This window comes from Osmia bicornis, unplaced genomic scaffold (assembly GCF_907164935.1).
Source record: "Osmia bicornis bicornis unplaced genomic scaffold, iOsmBic2.1, whole genome shotgun sequence".
Lineage (NCBI taxonomy): Eukaryota > Metazoa > Arthropoda > Insecta > Hymenoptera > Megachilidae > Osmia > Osmia bicornis.
The window spans coordinates 201,683-222,749 of NW_025791146.1; the positions used below are offsets into that span (position 1 = coordinate 201,683).

The 21,067-nt window shown below is 43.8% G+C and overlaps 1 protein-coding gene across 1 annotated transcript; it reads left to right on the forward strand.

Annotated features, from left to right (window-relative positions):
- Positions 1-14,364: 14,364 nt before the first annotated feature.
- LOC123988839 lies at positions 14,365-15,927 on the forward strand. The gene has a single exon (XM_046289594.1). It carries the CDS (start codon positions 14,365-14,367, stop codon positions 15,925-15,927), a length of 1,563 nt encoding a protein of 520 aa, XP_046145550.1.
- The last annotated feature ends 5,140 nt before the right edge of the window (positions 15,928-21,067 follow it).

Consider the following 21,067-nt stretch of genomic DNA (forward strand, 5'->3'; position numbering starts at 1 on the left):
ACCCTACCGCAGTCGTTGCGATAGTAATCCTGCTCAGTACGAGAGGAACCGCAGGTTCGGACATTTGGTTCACGCACTCGGTCGAGCGGCCGGTGGTGCGAAGCTACCATCCGTGGGATTATGCCTGAACGCCTCTAACGCCGTATCCTTTCTAGACAAAGGTGGCAACGATATTTCTAGGAGTCTCGTGTGGGTCGAAAGGCTCAAAACAATGTGACACTACTAGGTGGCCGGCCCTCGTCACCGGTCATCGCACGGGCCCCATTTGCCGTACGGGCGTCATCGGATTCGTCGTGGGGATCTCGCCGAACGACGGCCGCGGCGCTCTAACGGTCGATCATGGGTATTCCAAGTTCGACGTCGAGACTCGGAATCGTCTCTAGACGACTTAGGTACCTGGCGGGGTGTTCTACTCGGTAGAGCAGATACCACGCTGCGATCTGTTGAGACTCAGCTCTATGCTTGGGGATTCGTATTGTCGGTTATACGAGGCCCCAGTAGTAAAATACGCACCGAGAGGAACGAGTGCGAATACGGAAGGAAAGAGATTTTAGAAAGAATGTATCTCGAAGAAATTGTGAAATTGGTGAAGGTTGGATGTTATATTTCCGACTTCCAGGCATTGCTCATTTTTTTTTTTTAATCGAAAAGCAATACGCGGCTGGAACTTTGAAAAATTTCAAGGCAAAGCAATACGCCGCTAGAACTTGGATAAATTTCGAGCAAAGTAACACACGCTGCGCTGGCACTTTGAAAAATTTCGGGGCAAAGCAATACGCCGCTGGAACTTGGAGAAAATATGTATTTCAATATTTTCGACTCATCGGTTCTGTACGGTAACTACATTGCCAAAAGTACGAGTAAAACCCATGATCTACATTAATCGTGATGAAAATGTTTTTTTATTTTGGAGACGTATACGTTTCTGTTCATAAGTGAGACCATCTTATTGCGAAAGTCGAAATCGCACACTCTCACGGCGATGTACCCCCGTATACGCCTGGGCGTAAGCCCGTGCATCGCCGACCTAGCGGCCTGCCGATCGCTATTTAAAGGGAGGCACTTTGAAAGCCTCACGCCGGTGGGACTTTGAAATATTTCGGAGCGCAACTAAAGTTCGATTTTTATCCGACTTCAAAAAGGAGGAGGATACTCAATTCGATCAGTATATTTTTTTTTTATCCGACTTCGAAAAGGAGGAGGATACTCAATTCGATGTGTATATATATATATTTTTTTTTTATGTATGTTCACCGATTACGCCCGAGACGGATGGACCAATCAGAACGAAACCTTTTTGCGTCTTATAGAGTATAACTCCCTATTGGTCCCGTAAAAAAAATATTTTGCATTTTTTCATTCCTAATGATTTTTCTTCCAAATGTATGTTCGCCCGATTACTCAGAGACGGATGGACCAATCGGGACGAAACCTTCTGCATCTGGTAGAGCATATCTTCTAATTGGTCCGGCAAAAAAAATTTTGTATTTTTTCATTCCTAACGACTTTTATCGAAATATACGTAATACTTCATTTATATCTTCCGGCGTTTATGCTGCAGGGAATGTACCGATAGCGATGAAACCTTTCACATTTAGTAGGAGGTATATCCGCGATGATCCCACTTGCAAAAATTTATGAAATTTGTTGTTTATTAACAACTTAAATTCGGTCAATTTTTTCGGTTTATGGTTATTAGCTAAGCAACAGAAATCTAAAATCACCTTACACTATCCTACAAATACTACTGGTTCCACTAAAAAGTGTGATATAAAATAATTTTTAACAAAAAAAACATCCGACTTCGTAATGCCCTAAAAAGTGTAAAGTAATTTCTATTTCATTTATACCAATATTCTATAGCTATTAATAATATCTACTTAATCGTTAAATAGGATACCAAATACATTTCAAAGATTTCGGAGGCGGCGCAAAATTAAAAATACCCGAACAAACGATGCTGCCAATAACGATTGATTGCGGTATGGCAAACTTGGTAATTAATAAGTCGTAAGAGAAAAAATATATGACCGACTGAAAACGTTTGTAATTGTAACGATTATATGAGAAATTGGCAGCACTCCTGATGTACATGCACTATACTGCAGTTCACAAGAGATCATACTTAACTCGCCGCCGCTCACTAGGTCTAGAGAGATTTTTAATAACGTGTGTTATTTCCCCTCTACAGCTTGGTTCTTATTATACTCTGTGAACATATAAATGGTGGGCAGAAATATATGACGTACGATGACTGATAACTGGTGATGATATTGTAAAGTTTCACGATACAATGAAATTCCTATTATTTGTCGCAAAAAAAATCATGTGAACGCAAAGTAAGAAGCAAGCTGTAAAGGGAAATCACACGCACTATTAAAAATCTCCCTAGACCTCAGTAGGTCACTAGCTGGGCGAGTTAAGTGCGGTTACTCGTGAACTGCAGTATAGTTAATTCGCAATGGGTTTGTTGATTCCCGTTGAATATTGTTTACGTGAAATTATCAAATGGGTAATTATTATAGTTTGCTGACCCCAGAGTTAGGATCTTCCTAGTAGAGGAAAAGTTTTTAATTTTTGTGCCGCCTCCGAAAACTTTGAAATGTATTTGGTATCCTATTTAACGATTAAGTAGATATTATTAATAGCTATGGAATATTGTGTAAGTGAAATAGAAATTATTTTTATTATTATTATTTTTTTTTCCTGGCTTTGTTCACCGATTACTCCGAGATGAATGGACCAATCAGAATGAAATCTTTTGCGTCTTGTAGGATATGTCTTCCAATTGGTCCCGTTATAAAAACATTTCGCATTTTTTTATACCGAGCGGTTTTCATTATGGCAAAATACGTTCTGGTTCAAGGAACGCACCAATTGCGATGAGAGTTTTCATATTTCGTAGATCATTCCACGATGATTCCATTTCCCAAAATCTATGTAACTTCTTATTGTTAATAACTTTTGTTATTATAGTAAAAAGCCTATTCTTTAGGGTTACCCTCCAAAGAATATACCGATCGCGATTTTTCAAAGTTGTCCCTGCAAGTAAACTTCGTCAGTTTCTTTACCAATTGGTTGCTAATAAATATAAAAAATAATAAAAGGCTTGGCTTCCTTCTTCACGTATCGGAAGCTGGCAGCCGATTTGGACTGTTCCTTTGCAAAGTAACTGTCGTAATCTTTGCATTTCTGGGAGTGCTCTCTCGTCATGAGGTTTAACAAGGACTATATTGGTGCTAAATCAGATAAAACTAGACCGGCTGAACTTTTAACACGACTAAGTGCAACATAAATTTGGCATTTTGCAAAATTCTTTTGCCAAGATCAATTACAGCTTTGTTTAATGTAGTCCCTTGTAATTTGTGCACCATTACTGCCCAACTTACGATTAGAATAAGTGGTAACATTCTGCGCTCGACGTCTCCATAACCTTTCGTCGCTTGAAACGTTGCTATAACTGGAGATATTGGAATGTAACTGTCGGTATCTTTGAATCTATTTCAATCGATTCGTCGTCAAAGGGTCTAGCCGTATAAGCATAGTGAATCGGCCCCAGCAACACTTTCGGTTGATATTTATACCACATAATGCTTTTTGCCTAAACAACAATTGTATGCAATTTCAACCCCCTACCCCTCTGATAAGGGAGATATGAGGGTAAACCGAAAACCTTTATCATTTTTTTTCTCGGCAAACTATTTAAGATATTTGATCACATTAAAGTGCAAATAGTAGGTATTCATTAGCTGTATATCATATTTTTTTTTTCAAAATTTTTATTCGATGATTAAGGGTTGAAAATTAATAAATAAATTTTGAAAATGATTTTTATAAACTATCCCTTGGATGACACCCACCGAAAAAATTAAGAATAATCCTTTACTATTTAACTATTATCGGTAAAAATTTCAAGAGTGTCGGATTGGTACATCATAGTTAAAAAAAAATAAAACCAATGCAACGCCCTTTCATAAGGCAAAGCCGGCCTGAACGTTAGAGGCGCTCAACCTAACCGACCTACAGGGGAATACGTAGCGCCGACCCGCCACGTTTCTCGTACCAGAAACAGCTCTCAGAAAAGTATGAGTTCTTCTTTCCCTAAACTGTGTGTTATTTAACAGTCATTTATTTAAATAATATATTAACAATTTAAATTTTTTAATTAAGTTTTCTGGTCCTAACTTTTAACGTCCGTGTTTTCACGGTGTTTCTCGTTTTAAGTACGTGGGAGCCCTAAAAAGAGCTGATTGTGTTGTACGTTACAAATGGCACCCTTTGATAAATGCACCTAAGGTATTCCTCGTTTTAAGTATGTGGGAGCCCTGAAAAGGGCTGATTATTAAGCCCTAAAAAGAGCTGATTGTGTTATGTATTGTCAGGTTGAAGTATATGATTTAAAACAGAACACTCAAAAACTTTTTTTTAAAAAACACGCTTGTAAATAAGTTTTAATCTTCGTCGCTATTTTCATCAATAACTGGAATAATGTTAGTACATTTCCAGGTAATACTGGTACGCTATAATATAATTAACCCTTTTCAGGGCGACCATATGCTTAAAACGAGGAAAACCTTAGTTACAACTATTCACAGGTACCAGCTACAATTTAATTAAAAGTAATACGTACGTGAAAAGGTAAAGACGGAAATAGTTATAGAAGTCTATGTTCTTTACAGCGTTGAATAGAATGATATTGCAGTTATACCTGTGATACCTTCTTCGACTATTAAAAGGACAACTAATGGCATCTAACACAGTGTCATTGTTCAAGACATGATATAAATCTGTGATTTAGGGCTCCCACATACTTAAAACGAGAAACACCGTAAAAACACGGACGTTAACAGTTAGGACCAGAAAACTTAATTAAAAAATTTAAATTGTTAATATATTATTTAAATAAATGACTGTTAACTAACACACAGTTTAGGGAAAGAAGAGCTCATACTTTTCTGAGAGTTGTTTCTGGTACGAGAAACGTGGCGGGTCGGCGTTACGCATTGCCCTGTAGGTCGGTTAGGTTGAGCGCCTCTAACGTTCAGGCCGGCTTTGCCTTATGAAAGGGCGTTGCATTGGTTTTATTTTTTTTTAACTATGATGTACCAATCCGACACTCTTGAAATTTTTACAGATAATAGTTAAATAGTAAAGGATTATTCTTAATTTTTTCGGTGGGTGTCATCCAAGGGATTGTTTATAAAAATCATTTTCAAAAATTTATTTATTAATTTTCAACCCTTAATCATCGAATAAAAATTTGAAAAAAAATATGATATACAGCTAATGAATACCTACTATTTGCACTTTAATGTGATCAAATATCTTAAATAGTTTGCGAGAAAAAAAATGATAAAGGTTTTCGGTTTTACCCTCATATCTCCCTTATCAGAGGGGTAGGGGGTTGAAATTGCATACAATTGTTGTTTAGGCAAAAAGCATTATGTGGTATAAATATCAACCGAAAGTGTTGCTGGGGCCGATTCACTATGCTTATACGGCTAGACCCTTTTATAAGTACTGAGTCTGGCAACTCTCCCTGATCTAGTTGATCTCTTCGAAGTGCCGGCCATGTAATTTCTTACTATTCCCACTGCGCCGTTTATCAAACCATCAGAAATTGAACCATCAGCAACATGATTCGTGATCCTTCAGTTAACGTTATTGTATGCAATAGGCCGCCACAATTATTACATTTACAGGTATGACATTTGCTGGCGGCCTATTTCCATATGTTGCTGCTTCACAGGACTCGTCTATTGAATCAATGATGTACATTCGATGAGATTTTGATAATTCATCAGTCATTTTTGAATTATATTCATCCACTAATTTTATCGTTGGGAATATACTTATTGCTGCACCATCCTCGAACTCTCCGGTTAGGGAATTCTTCTTCGTTCGCATAGTATTTCCAGTTGAGAAGTTGTCACTTCTCCAAACTGAAGGTTATTCAATAAATCGATAAACTCAACGTCATCTCTTTGTCGCATATTAATGGTGAGTTCGCAAATGAAAATCGGTGCCATAAATTAATTTCTGCAGTACACCAATGCGGCTGTACAAAACACCAGTGTCCTTTTACTGGGGGCAACTGCATGATATCGCCAAAGAGAAGTACATTTACGCCACCAAATAGTTTATCATTTGTTTTGAATTCTTGCAATCTTAAATGAATTATTCGCAAATTCTCATAGGACACCATTGATATCTCGTCGATAATCAACCACTTTGTATGACGCCACTTTCGTCTCCCCTGTTCGAGCCTTTGTCCTGTCAGTCGTCGATAGGTCATTGCAGTACCTTTCTCAATAGGTAACGAGAACAAGGAATGCAAAGTTTTTCCGAATATTTGGCGGCGGCGACGCCAGTCAAAGAAGCTACTTCAATGAAAGATGGTTTTATCATCGTATCAATTGTAGGATTATAGCAGCGTTTAACATGTTCAACAAGTAATTTTAAAATAAACGACTTACCGCTACCAGCTCCTCCGGTAATAAAAGCAACATTGTTCGGTATTTTCATCATTTTGTTTAATATCTTTCTCAATTACTGCGGAAACAGATTTCAATAAGTCTTTCTGTTGAATATTCAGACTTCGAATGCTATTAAGAAATACGTCTTCGGGCATTGCACGCGTTTCTCCTTGCTGTTGATCTTCATATAAATCACCTTGATCATAATATACTGTTTCGTCAGCTAGAATTCTGACTGGTTCTCCTAAATGTTCATTATTAGTTTCTTCTTCGTGTACAACATTCAAAGCAACAGCCTGGGCGAGCACCGCTTCAATAATTTGCTCTGCGTGAGTAAATTGTTCGACGGTTACGTTACCCAACATAGGTTTCAACTCGCATTGCCGTCGAAGAAAATATTGTTCCGAAGATTCGTTTTCGGACATAAGTGTACTTTCATCACGAAATGGAATGTGACACACTATTAAGTTATAGAAATATCCTTCCCTATCACTGTTTAAGGTATAATATCGGTGGCGAAGTACAGCTGGTTTTTTTCTTATTCGCATTCGGGTATTGTCCTTTAATTTATAAACCTCGACCTCGATATATCTTCATCGTCATTTCTAAGTTCTGCGGCTCCATCCTCTTCTGTCCACATTCCACTTGAAACTGTTTCATATCGGACAGCAAATTCAGCTAAGCTTAAATCCTCTAGATTGTCTGGTCTCTTTACGTAGCGATCGAATATGTTATTGAAAAATGATGTTTTATTTCCTTCGAATCGGAGAATTCTATATCTCTGTTTATAAATACAGCTTTTCTCGAGCTCATTTTAAGGGGCAGATGGCACAACCGATATGCACATTCTATAGCACAAACCACACGTTGAGATAGAATTGCCATAGATACCAAAAATACTTGATCCCGGACGGAACCGCTCCGGCGTTTTTCTCGTAAAATGGCTTCTTTAACAATATTTCCTGTGTCCTGCGGCTCGCATTTACTTGCGTATTTAGCAATATAATATGCGACAGCTGTAACATTTCCGCATGGTTGAATATCCATGTTTGCTTCCCAAAGCTTTAAAAGAGTTGGGTTGTAATTGTTCACCATGATTTCATTTCCTGTTCTCTTAAGTACGCAGAAGCGTCCATTGTTCGCAAGTGTGTCATCTGGACCTAAGCACATCGTTCTTTCATTTATCGATCTGGGGAATCCAAAACGACAACAACGATTATTACGATCTTTGTAACATGTAGCAGAATGTTTATGAATTTGGACTTTTTGAACTATGTCCCTCATATCTTGATTTTCTGCTTCCAATGAACAAGATACAACTTTCTCAATAACGTTGCGGCCCTCGTTGGTAAGGAAATCAGGTACGTTTGCATACCAAAGAAGCATGTGCAAATGTGGTCTTCCCTTGTTCTGAAATTCTATTCTATGCCAAAAATCGATAATAACGCCACCTAGGCAATCTGAGTTTCTCAAATATTGCATTAACGCGTGTACACGTAACGTACATTGTCTTGCAATAACCACAGGGTATCTCTGAACCAACTTTAGTCGATCTCCAAAAGTTAGGTTTTCGAATTCGGTAATGGGGCGACCATCGGCTAGTAGTAATGCTTTCAACATATCTGGCCAGTTCAAATCCAAAGACTTCGGACCATGGCGATTAATTCCGAACAGCAGCGTTTCCAGTATGATGCCGATCCTCTTATGTTTCTTATCGTGAGGTGTATATTGTCTACTAATTCCTGTGGAGTATGTTCCCCTGGCGCATTTTACATGATACTGAAATTCTAGCTTTTGGCGCGGTAGTATTCAACAACAGATAATGCGAAGAACAAATAATCTGTTCGCTGGAATCGTTTGTCATTGCTCAGATACGAGCTTGTAAGTAATCCAGTGGTGCTATTGAGATGTCTCGATGCTCTTCAAATCCATTTTTTCCATCCGGAAACAGGAAGAACCAACACAGTTCTTCCATCCTTCTCTCCCTCTCTAGGTTCAAAGGAGGCGCTGTTCTTCTATGTATATTCTCCAGTTTTATCGGGTCATTGTCTGCGTTTATTATTAGTATTACTGACTGAGACGACACTATTGATGTTGGGAACACCTTCGTCAACCGAACGTAGCATGCTTGTTTCGAATATAATTCGTGTTTCGCCGGATTCTGTTCGAGGGGTCCCAACTGACAGATGTTGCATTCTTTCTACCAGTGGAGATCTGTTTCTTCCAGATACAATTGTTATAGGTGTTATTGAGTAGATATTTAATACATTGCTGTTGCTATCTTTCGCATTCAAATTACGACGCAAGGTGGCCTGTAAAGCATCAATAGTAGTAAATTTCATACAGCATGAGGCGCCCCGTAATGGTGCTTTATATCCTTTTGGACCTGGTGCATGGGAATGAAACAACCAATAGTAGGTGGTCTCCGACTGGTTGTTGCATGATACGGCTATTGATGTATAATTTGCAGTAAAATTTCCGTACATATACTGTTGAAAAAAACCTAATCAAACCATTTTTTAAATGTGGAAATCCTTCATCACCATTATCAACATCAATATGACCATTTACAGCCATTTCATACCCAATGTTAATATTGACTCTGTTGTTATTAAATGATATGTGTGGCAATAATTCGATAACGGCTAAATAGTCGACATTGACTTCTCTGGGGTTAGGATTACTTCGCGCTTCAATGCAATCACGGTAATATTTATCTCCTACTAAAAGTGCATAATCGACATCACTAGTACACCACGTACTAGGGTCGAGCAAATGAAACGCAACACATGCAACTGCAGCTAATGCCAGTACATTGCTTACCGCGAGATTCAATACTGAAGCGATCGCTAGCTTGATGGCGATTTTACGAGCCTCGTAAAATAGCTACATTCTGTCCAACATTCACAAATCTACTGTTTGATTCAGTATTTCTTTCTGCAACTTCCATTTCGTTTCTTACAATACATGGCCGTTCAACGACATCAGCTATTTCCAAAATGTTATTGGTAATATTAGAAAAACATGGTCGCACATCTTGTATCAAACATTCTGTAATAGCCATTGTAAAGCTACACGAAGTTTGCCAACGTCTATTTCAAATTGTCTTTGTCGCTCCAAATTTTCGAGACTTTCCACTACAATCATTATACCGGTTTCGTTTAATCTAAGTGGAAGTTGCTCGGCTACTACGAACACATCGCGGGCAAATAAGACTACCTGACCTTTGCACCAATCCTGACTGAAGCGATTCTGAATTTTCATGATTTTAAGAAACGGTACTATTCTGCACACATTTATTTTTCGATTTTCGATAAATCTGTTATCTCCAGAGGTACAGGCATGAGTTCCATTTTATTCCAGAATGCCTGTGATGGAACTTTGTGTTCTTTAAAATGATTTAGGCAACGAGAACATGTTGTTATCTTCTCTGATTCTAATAGATTTGCAGGAATTAGACTAGACAAGGCTGCGTGTGTAAAGCGTAACGTTGCTGCGGATATAAAGTCTTGTAACACACTGCACACGGTACATTAGCAAAAATATTAATAGCCGATTTAAAGTAGCCTTCCTGAAGGAGAAGTTTTTTTCTCCGTTTTTTAACTAATTCACGCATATTTCTTAAACTCGTATTCCTTGATTCGACACGTTCACTTAGTAGTACTTTCCGCATAGGATTTCTCACAACCATTAGACGTTGCGAACGTTCCTCAGTAGATTCAGTCGCTAAACGCTTGCGGATTAATCGGAAACGGCGTGACCTTTCCTCCGTAGATTCGTTCGCTAAACGCCTGCGGATTAATTCGATACGACGTGACCTTTCCTCCGCACATTCGTTCGCTAAACGCCTGCGGATTACTCAGAAACGGCGTGATCGTTCCGCGGCAGATACCTTCGCTAAACGCCTGCGGATTAATCGGAAACGGCGTGATCGTTCCGCGGCAGATTCGTTCGCTAAACACCTGCGGATTAATGCGAAACGGCGTGACCGTTCCGCGGCAGATGCGTTCGCTAAACGCCTGCGGATTATTCGGAAACGGCGTGATCGTTCCGCGGCAGATTCATTCGTAAAACGCCTGCGCATTAATGCCAAACGACGTGACCGTTCCGCGGCAGATTCGTTCGCTAAACGCCTGTGCATCAGTGCCAAACGACGTGACCGTTCCGCAGCAGATTCGTTCGCTAAACGCCTGCGCATTAATGCTAAACGACATGATCGTTCCGCGGCAGATTCGTTCGCAAAACCCCTGCGCATTAATGTCAAACGGCATGACCTTTCCGCCGCAGATTCGTTCGCTAAACGCTTGCGGATTAATCGGAAACGGCGTGACCTTTCCTCCGCAGATTCGTTCGCTAAACGCCTGCGGATTAATTCGGTACGACGTGATCGTTTCTCGGTAGATTCGTTCTTTAAACGATTAGAAATTCTGCTTAGCCGACGTTTTCTTTCGTCAAATGTTTCGTGGGCCGCCTCTCGTTATTGCAAACGGAATTATTGTTAAAAATTGCGAAACGTCTTCGATACCTTGATACGATGTTGAACAAAACGATCTTGGGGGAACTTCCAGGACACGCGGTTTCAAGATCGCCCGTTTTGCCTCACTGAATTCCAGATTCGTCGTATTGGGCAAAATGAAATAGATAACTTACCAAGATCGATGCAAATTGATATATGATAATACAAATTGTTCGTTGTTCGCTTGGTGTTGTCTGGAAATCTGGAAGGTGAAGAAGAGATGAGAAACTTCGTCACGCACTACGCGTTCGCGATCGGCCTTTCGACGGTGTTACTGTTACGGAAACGAAAACAATAATTTATTTCAAAAACGACGCGACGCGGAAAAAGAAAATATATTAATCATCGGACGATTTAAAAGCAAAAGTGAAAAGATAGAAATTGAAAAGTGTGAAAGATTTTACGTATTCGCAAGAGTCTTTTACGCGGAAACGAGAACCGCAATCTCCCGGCACTCTGCCTTTTACAAGGACTTTACCGGTCAGCTAATTCCTACGATTTCTCACGCGTAAACTATTGTTCGACGCGAACACGGGCTCCCCGTCACGTACCTCAAGATTTTTCGACGAAAAGTGATTTGCCTCAGTCAAGCGATCGTATCTCAGGGTTCGACCCGCGATCATGGGCCCAAAGTGGGGCATCATTTGGCAAATCAGGGTACGTGTCGAAGGGGATGGCCCGCGCGTATTGGTTTTGTCTAAGCGCGTTTCCCGAGTTCTCATCCCTTCTTGACCTTCCTTCCGACTCTGTCTTTCGTAGGCTATCTTTCTCTTTTACCCCTCTAACGCGATGCGAATTCCATGCGTCGCAATTCTAAAAGTTCTGGAATATTCGAAATCCATTACGACTTTATTTGTTCGAATTTACTAATCAAAGAGGCTTTTATAAATGATATTGATAACGAGATTTCGGTAACGAAGAACATTTAGCCCTTTTTAATAGATGTTTAGCTTATTATATTGAATAACTAATGATGAATAACGTGAAATTATTCCGTTCTTATTTGTGTCTCGACGGTTTACGGAAAAAGGCAATCGACATTTGTAGTTATTACCAAATCACGGATGTATGCAATTTCGTTACTGCATTTAATTGTTGTTAGTTCCGCGTACATTAGTTTTAACGATTTTTGTATTTCCTAAACGTTCTACGTTTAACGTTTAGCTGTACGTTTAGCTTAACGTTCGTTGTCGATGTTTATTGCCATAGTCGACCTTCGCCTCGAACGTTCTTGAACGTCGGTCGACAATTTCAAACCTCAGTGGTTGTCACGCAAACCTTCGCATTCCATAGTCATACAATAGTTTCATTCCGTTTCATTCTAATTGCTTTCGATTTCAAATGCATTCATTCCACGTGGAAGAGTCGGCTGACGCATGCTTCGCAGGTAGGAGAGGTATCTCGCTAGCAGCATTGAACAAGAGTTTTCTTTGTACGGCACGGTTAGCTGGGAAATTACCAAGTGCGTCGCACTGCTTAACCGCGCGGCGAAGGATGTTTATGATACCTCTCCCTTAACGGTTTCGACTTTCTAAGTTTTTCGAACTACGCAGTTTCGAGTAGGCAATCATCCCAAGGAAAGGTTGACTTTGTATTATTTGAAAGAGCTAAATATAGCCTCCTTTGTGTACCTCGCCTGGGATTATTTCCAAATGCTACGCGCTGGCGAGGTACACAAACTTGGTATACTAACGGTTGAACTATTGGAGCTAATGAGAGAAAAGAAAAAGAAGAATTATTATTTTAATCTCAAACCCCTTTCTTTGTGCTCCTCGTGTGGAATATTTTCAAGTGCAGCGCACTCATCGAAGAGACACAAGTTACGGGAAGCGCGAACAAGATACGAGAATGGGAAAAATCAAGACAAATGCCCCTCCTTGCGCTTCCCGCAGGGGAACTTCTTCCAAGTGCAGCGCACAAGACGGGAAACGCAAGGTCGGGTTATGAAAAATTAACCCGGACGTAACAGTGAATATCGGTAAGTACCAAATTACAAGTACCAATAATTTATATTTTATAAAAAATATATTACTTTAGTCCTCATTGGTTGGTGGTTTAGTTGGGTATAGTTCTGAAAATCACTTGCCCCGGATTTTCTTTTTTTAAAACAGTATTCTTGCGTGTTTTCTATACGCTGATTAGGAATATCATAGTGAATAAAAATTGCCGACTATTTGGCTATTGTAAGGCGGCCGGCAGCGCTTTGGCGAAATAATAACAAATTCTTTATCAAACAATATTATTATTTGTAAATCCTTGTGGGAGCGAAGTGTGATGAAATTAAACGTAGATCCATTTATTCGATTACTTCCAGATATTAGGATTTGCTATTTTATGGCAGTGCTGCTTCCGTTTGTGAGAGGCAGTTGTATTCATTGCGATAAACGTAAAAAATTATAATTTTTATTTTACCATGAAATTCAAGTAGTAGCCAAATTTTAGTATATTTGTTGAATATCGTATATTCAAAGCTTCGATGCAACCGTTATCAGCTCGTCAACACAGTTCGACGTCCTTGTCCTTACGCGATCCCTCCCACGTCCCGCAGGTCTTTTTTTCATAATTCGATCTGGGTCAGGTCGTCATCGAAACATTCATTCTTCAGAAAAATCTTTCATCGAACTATTCCCAGTCCTGCGGGCTAGTTTATCCTTCTTTTTCAATCGGATCTGTTCAACAAAATAATAAATAAATTAGACCAAGACGAAACATAATGATGATATTCATAATCAGCGTATAAACCACATAAGATTACTGAGTTTCAATATATGTTGGCGAAATTCCCCAAGTCTACGCCGAACGGCGAAGTTGGCAACGAAAATACTTCGTTGGTGCGTCGTTACCGATAGCGGCAGCACCTCTCGGGCCCACTTTGTCCACGCGGTCCCCTCTCCACGCGGAACCGGCACGATCGACGCCATGATCGATTCTTGTTCTTCTTGTACGATCGTTCGACGTGTCAACACGTGTCACGCTGTCCTCGCCGATCGTTACAAGTTTCTTGGTTTTCTGCCCACGCGACGCGTACCAATTCAGCCCACGCTTTATTTATTTTATTTCAGTCCACGCGTGTGTTTATTGTAATTAATTGTAAGTGTAAATAGTTGTATAGTTTCGGACCACGCTTTACTCTTGTAAATACTTTTGTGTTCAAAATATAATTGTTTGTTACCGTTACTCAGCTGTGTGTTTTTTCTGACCGCGCTGACCACGCTAAACACGCAACATTTTGGTCCTTCGAGCCGGATTAACACACCCGGCTTGTGTAACGGTTCGCGTAGTGACGCTTAACGGTTGTTTCACCACCATTACGCGTAGTGACTCCGGCGCGATCCGTCTCCGGCCTCGAAACCGGAAGAGACGCCGGCGGCCATGACGGCAACAGAGCTCGACGCAGACCACGCAACGGAAGCGACCACGCAGCCATCGCAGGCCGCTCGTCCACGCTCGCCGACCACGCTTCAAGTTCCTGAAGAGACCACGCAGACCACGCGCACACGCTCGCCCACGCGCCTCACAGCGGAGCTCCAGGTGCGCTCCCGTGTCCAGGAGGAGCGTCTTGACACCCTCCTGGCCATGGTGGAGGACCTGCAGGTGACCCTCAACAAGGCCCCCGCAGACGTCGCGCCAGAAGAACCGGAGCTCATGAGGGACACGATTCTGGAGATTCATGTTGATTTCCAGCGCGAACACGCTGCCCTCTCAAAGGTTTGGCCGTCCACGCAGCTCGACCACGCCTATCTCAAGGAAAAGGTGGCTTCCAATGAAGCGCGCGTCGTACTTTCTGCTCGCAAGTTGCTGGCGCAGCTTGAGCGGAAAATTAAGCAGAACGAGCAGCCCTCGCAGACCACGACGACCCCGACGACCGACGCGCCCACGCAGTCCTCGGCAAGCCGATCACGACTCCCCGAGATCGCTCTCCCGAAATTGGAGGGAGACTATAGCAAATGGGCAGAGTTTAAGGCCCATTTTGCCTCTGTCATCAGCGAACGCGCCGACCTCGCAGCCCACGACAAGTTCCTGTACTTGAAGGGAGCCGTTACAGGCCACACGGCATATTTGATCAGCTATTTGCCAACTACAGATGGCGCGCTTGATCAAGCATGGCAGCTGCTTGATGGCCGCTACGATAACAAGCGGCTAAACGTGCAGTCGCACATGGATCGGCTTGCCAACCTCAAGCCGATGAAAATGCGCAAGGCGGCCTCGCTCCTGAAGATGGTGAATATCATCCAGGAGACGCAGCAAGCGCTCCGCTCGTTCGGACTGGAGGACGTCCACAACTGTTTCCTCCTCACCATGCTCGTGAGACTGCTCGACGCGGACACGCGCGAGCATTGGGAGTCCTCGCTGGCCACGACGAAGGACTATCCTACACTCGAACAGCTGACCACGTTTCTGCTCGCACGCGCACGCACGCTAGAACAGCTGGAGCAGCTGAGTACTGCTCGTGCCGTACAGCCCACGCCGACCACGACAGCCAGGACCACGCAGCCTTCGCAACAACGTTCCGCTCCAGCACGAGTCGCAGCCCACGCAGGAACTACACGAACAGTTGCTCCCGCCCCCGCAGCACCCGCAGCCAACGCCAGGTCCACGCAGTCCGCACTCTACCCGTGCGCTTTCTGCCAGAAAGATCACTTTCTGTCAGCATGCCCACCATTTAGAGCTCTGACCCCGCACGACCGCGCCAACGTGGTCAAGGCACACGCGCTTTGCGTGAACTGTCTTGGCCACCACAACCTGCGCAGCTGCCGAACACGACAACGGTGCAAGATCTGCGAGGAGATACACCACACTATGCTCCACGGTGCGGATATTAGCAAGGTGCTAGTGCCTGGTCTCCCACCAACGGCACCATCGCAGACCACGTCCACGCCAGCTCCAGCAGCCACCACGCAGACCACGCCAACCACTTCAACTACCACACATTGAAGTGACGGTGCAGTCGTCAACGCACCCGCAGCCATCGCAGCCCACGCACACAGAAATCGTTCAGCCCACGCAACCAGTACACGCAGACCACGGACCACGCTTTTAGCAACGGCACTCGCAAGAGTGCACACTGACCTCGCAGTGCAGCAAGTAAGAATACTCATTGATTCAGGCTCTGAAGTCTCGTTGGTTTCAGAGTCATTAGTAACGCAGCTCAGACTCAGAAGACAACGCTCCTCATTGGATGTCCACGGAGTTGGTGGAGCAAGGACCTCGCAGACGAATGGAGTGGTCAATATTACCCTCCATTCAAATTACAGACCACTCTCAGTCACCATTCAAGCACATGTGCTGACGAAGGTGACCATTTGCTTACCATCCGAACCACCAGCTCGTCCAACGCTGCTATCGCATCTGGGGAAATTGAATCTAGCAGATCCGCAATTTCTCGTCTCCAGACCGGTGGACATTATTCTCGGAGCCGACGCATACGGGCAAGTCATCAAGCCAAACATCATCCGGAACGCTTCAACACCGTTGATCGCTCAACTTTCGATCTTCGGTTGGCTCTTAATCGGGCCCCTCAAGGGCATTCAGACCATTCGTAGGACCTCTCATCAGGTGACGGTCAGTAACACCGATTGCCAGTTGGGTGAGTTACTCAGCCGCTTCTGGACGCAAGAAGAGCCACCGTAGGACACGGCACCCTTGCTCACACCAGAAGAGCAAGAGTGCGAAGATCACTTCCAGACCACGCATTCGCGAGACTCCTCAGGAAGGTACATCGTGCGATTGCCGCTCAAACTCCATCCACGAGCACTTGGCAATTCATACCAGACGGCGCACCATTGTCTTCAGAGGACACTCCGACGATTCAGCAAGGACGCTCAGTACAAACAGCTGTACACCAAGTTCATGCTCGAATATGAGCAGCTTGGCCACATGGTAACACTGAACAATGACTCAATAATCAGTCCGTTTCAGTACTTTCTTCCGCACCATGGCGTTCTCAAGTTGGGCAGCACGACCACCGCCTTGCGAGTGGTGTTCAATGGCTCCAGCCCAACTTCTTCAGGACACGCATTAAATGATCTTCTCCACACCGGTCCGAACCTTATGCTGAACATCGCAGATCTGCTCATCTGGATACGCAGATACAAACATCTGTTTGCAACCGACGTCACGAAGATGTACCGGCAAATCAAGGTGCATCCGGAGGACTGGAGCTTGCAGCAGATACTCTGGCTTGATGATACTCAACAGGAAACGCAGTACCAGCTGACCACGGTCACGTACGGAACGAAAGCTGCACCGTACCTAGCCGTGAGAACGCTCTTGCAACTCGCTGACGACGAAGGGTGGAAATATCCCCTTGCCGTCGAACCCATCAAAAATGTCAGGTACGTTAATGACATTTTTGGTGGTGCAGACACCGCTGACCATCTACAGGATGTTGCAAGTCAACTAACGCAACTTTGCCAAGCGGGTGGATTTCCGTTGGCAAAATGGCACTCTACCAGCAAGTCGTTGCTTGAAGCCCTCGCAGATAATCAGAACAACGCATCAATTTCGTTTGACGACTGCGAAACCAAGATTCTCGGAATCAAATGGACACCGCATGAAGACGCATTCAATTTCGCAACCATATCAGCTACTCAACGCACGCAGTTCACGAAACGCCTCGTCCTCTCAGAAGTAGCACAACTATTTGATCCTCTCGGTTTGTTGCACCTGTAGTTATTAGAGCCAAAATTCTCATTCAAGAGCTCTGGTTACAGGAACTCGGCTGGGACGACCTGCTGCCTCTTTCAATTACAAATCGCTGGCTCAGCATCAGAGAAGATTTATCGCGCCTGGCCAGGCTATGCATTCCACGATGGTTCAACACATTGACCACGTCAACAGTTGAGCTACATGGTTTTTCAGATGCTTCTGTCCTCGCAATGGCAGCCGTCGTCTATCTCGTTGTCCACGCACCGTCCACGGATACCCACACTTCTCTCATCTGCTCGAAAACGCGAGTGACACCACTCAAACGTCTGACCATCCCGAGGTTGGAACTCACAGCAGCGCTGCTACTCTATAAACTGATGCGGCATGTTCACGCTACTTTGAACATGCCCGTTTCTCAGACATTTATGTGGACGGACTCAGAAGTTACGCTGGCTTGGATCAAGACGCACCCCTCCAAATGGAAGGATTACGTAAGCAACAGGGTAATCCAAATCCAGGAGATCACGCAGAACTTTCACTGGAGGCATGTACCAGGATCATCGAATCCGGCTGACTGCGCGTCAAGAGGCATGACGACAGATCAGCTACAGCAGCACTCGCTTTGGTGGACGGCACCACCGTGGCTCACGCAAACGCAGAACGCGTGGCCCAAGCAGACCAGTGTCGATGCAGACGAGTTGGGCGCCCCAGAAGCTCGTGCTGTCGTCGCACTCCGCACGGCAAACGCAGTAAAAGAATATTCATGGGAGTTAATCTATAAATATTCTTCCTTTAACAGATTACGCAGAATCACCGCTCTCTGCCTCAAATTCGTGGACAAGCTGTTCAAACGACAAGATGCTTCGCCCACGCTTCTCATCACCGCAGCTGATATGGAAAGGGCCAGAATTTACTGGATTCAGGCCACGCAGTCTACGTTCTTCAAAGACGAACTTGCTGCACTCGCAAAGGGAACAACGCTTCCGTCTACACATCCTTTCACGAGGCTGACCGCTTACCTCGACCATCAGGGAATCGCCAGAGTAGGCGGGCGCCTCCAACATTCAGAACTTTCGCACAATGGCAAACACCCGGTAATTTTGCCTCGTGATTCGAGACTGTCAACGCTTCTCATCGACCACGCTCATCATCAGACCATGCACGGAGGTACGCAATCCACTCTTGCCTTTCTCAGACAACGCTACTGGATCATCGGTGGACGAGCTCCAGTAAAAACGCATATCCTGCGGTGTGTGAAGTGTGCTCGGCAGAGGGGGATCCGTGCCCATCAACTGATGGGCCAACTACCTCTTTGTCGAGTCACTTCATCACGCCCGGTCACCCACACAGGGGTGGACTACGCAGGACCGCTCACGCTGAAAACTTGGAAGGGAAGAGGAGCCAAGACGCAGAAAGGGTGGATTTGCGTATTTGTGTGCTTCGCAACATCCGCCGTGCACTTGGAAGTTGTTTCGGACTACTCGACAGACGCTTTCATCGCAGGATATCGCAGATTTACCTCAAGACGAGGCATCGCGGCCGCTCTCTATTCAGACTGCGGCACCAACTTCCAAGGAGCAGACACGCAATTAAAGAAGCAGTTCACGCAGAGCACGCAGGAAAATCAGGACATCGCAGCACTGCTCGCTGAGGACGGAACTCAGTGGCATTTCAACCCTCCTGCCGCCCCTCACATGGGTGGAAAGTGGGAAGCGGTTGTGAAATCTCTCAAGTTTCACCTCAAGAGGACGATTGGGGACGCTCTACTGACGTACGAGGAATCAGTAACATTGCTCACGCAGATAGAAGCGATCCTCAACTCGCGGCCACTGGAACCACTCAGCGACGATCCAGACGACATCGCAGCCCTCTCACCAGGACATTTCCTGATTGGAACGCAGATCAACGCAGTGCCAGAGCCCACGCTTCTGGAAGTCGCAGTCAATCGCTTGTCAAGATGGCAATTTTTACAACAGCGCCTCCAACAATTTTGGAGACTCTGGTCCACGCAGTACCTTCAACGACTCCAGGCAATCTCGAAGTGGCACCATCCATCAAATGAGATCAAGGTAGGCACTCTTGTTCTTATCACTGATGAACGCTTGCCCCCAGGGAAATGGCCCATGGCACGGGTTCTCAAACTCCTACCAGGCAAGGACGGATTGACCAGAGTCGTCGAACTCAAGACGGCCACCACGACGCTCACGCGGCCCATCGCCAAGCTGGCCATTCTTCATCAGCCCTCGCAGAACAGCTCGGACACGCAGACCACATCATCGACCAGTCGCTGATGGCCGGGGGGAAATGTTGGCGAAATTCCCCAATTCTACGCCGAACGGCGAAGTTGGCAACGAAAATACTTCGTTGGTGCGTCGTTACCGATAGCGGCAGCACCTCTCGGGCCCACTTTGTCCACGCGGTCCCCTCTCCACGCTGAAACGGCACGATCGACGCCATGATCGATTCTTCTTCTTCTTGTACGATCGTTCGACGTGTCAACACGTGTCACGCTGTCCTCGCCGATCGTTACAAGTTTCTTAGTTTCTGCCCACGCGCAATAACTTTTCAGTCCACGCTTTATTGTATTGTTATATGCAGTCCACGCGTGTGCTTACATCTAAAATTAGTGTAATTAATTGTAAGTGTAAATAGTTGTACAGTTTCAGACCACGCTTTACTCTTGTAAATACTTTTGTGTTCAAAATATAATTGTTTGTTACCGTTACTCAGGTGTGTGTTTTTTCTGACCGCGCTGACCACGCTAAACACGCAACAATATAATAATAAAATAAAAACAAATAGGGGTGATTGCTTTTCAAATTTTTATCCACAAATGCGGATTGTTTTCTTTTATTTTATTAATTAAACTTTTTTTTTCACAGAAAAATGGAATCAACCTCTACTGATCGTAAGTATAACTCCAACTTTAATCGAAGATAAGCGAATATACTGCATGATTTAAAAATATATTTCTTTTTTTTATTATTCTTTCAGAAGAAGCGCTGACAAACGCTTTGGTGCAGCTGCAGCAGCAGCAACAGCAGCCGCAGCCGCAACAGCAGCAGCAACAGCAACAGCAGCCGCAGCCGCAACAACAGCCGCAAGGTTCTGATAAACCTAAGCGCAGTATGTATCACGGATTTTATTATCGAACATATAATTTTCATTTGCGTCGTAAGTAATAAAAGAATTTAATTCTCAAATGGATGAGTTATGTTAATATGTCGAATTTTACTTTACAGAAAGAAGAACAGCGGTGGATACGCGTCGCCGCTACCCTCCCAAATGGCCACATCGCGGGAGGGGCGGCGGCCCAAATAAATACATTGTATTTTTCAAATAAATTTTTCCTTCAATTCTGAATTTGATCAATATATTTTTTTTGGTTGACGGTTATCAGGTATCCAATAAAGATACAAAACATCCT

Excerpts from the sequence above, each read along its gene's own strand:
- LOC123988839 (XM_046289594.1), top strand. The coding sequence starts at position 14,365 with ATGACGGCAACAGAGCTCGACGCAGACCACGCAACGGAAGCGACCACG.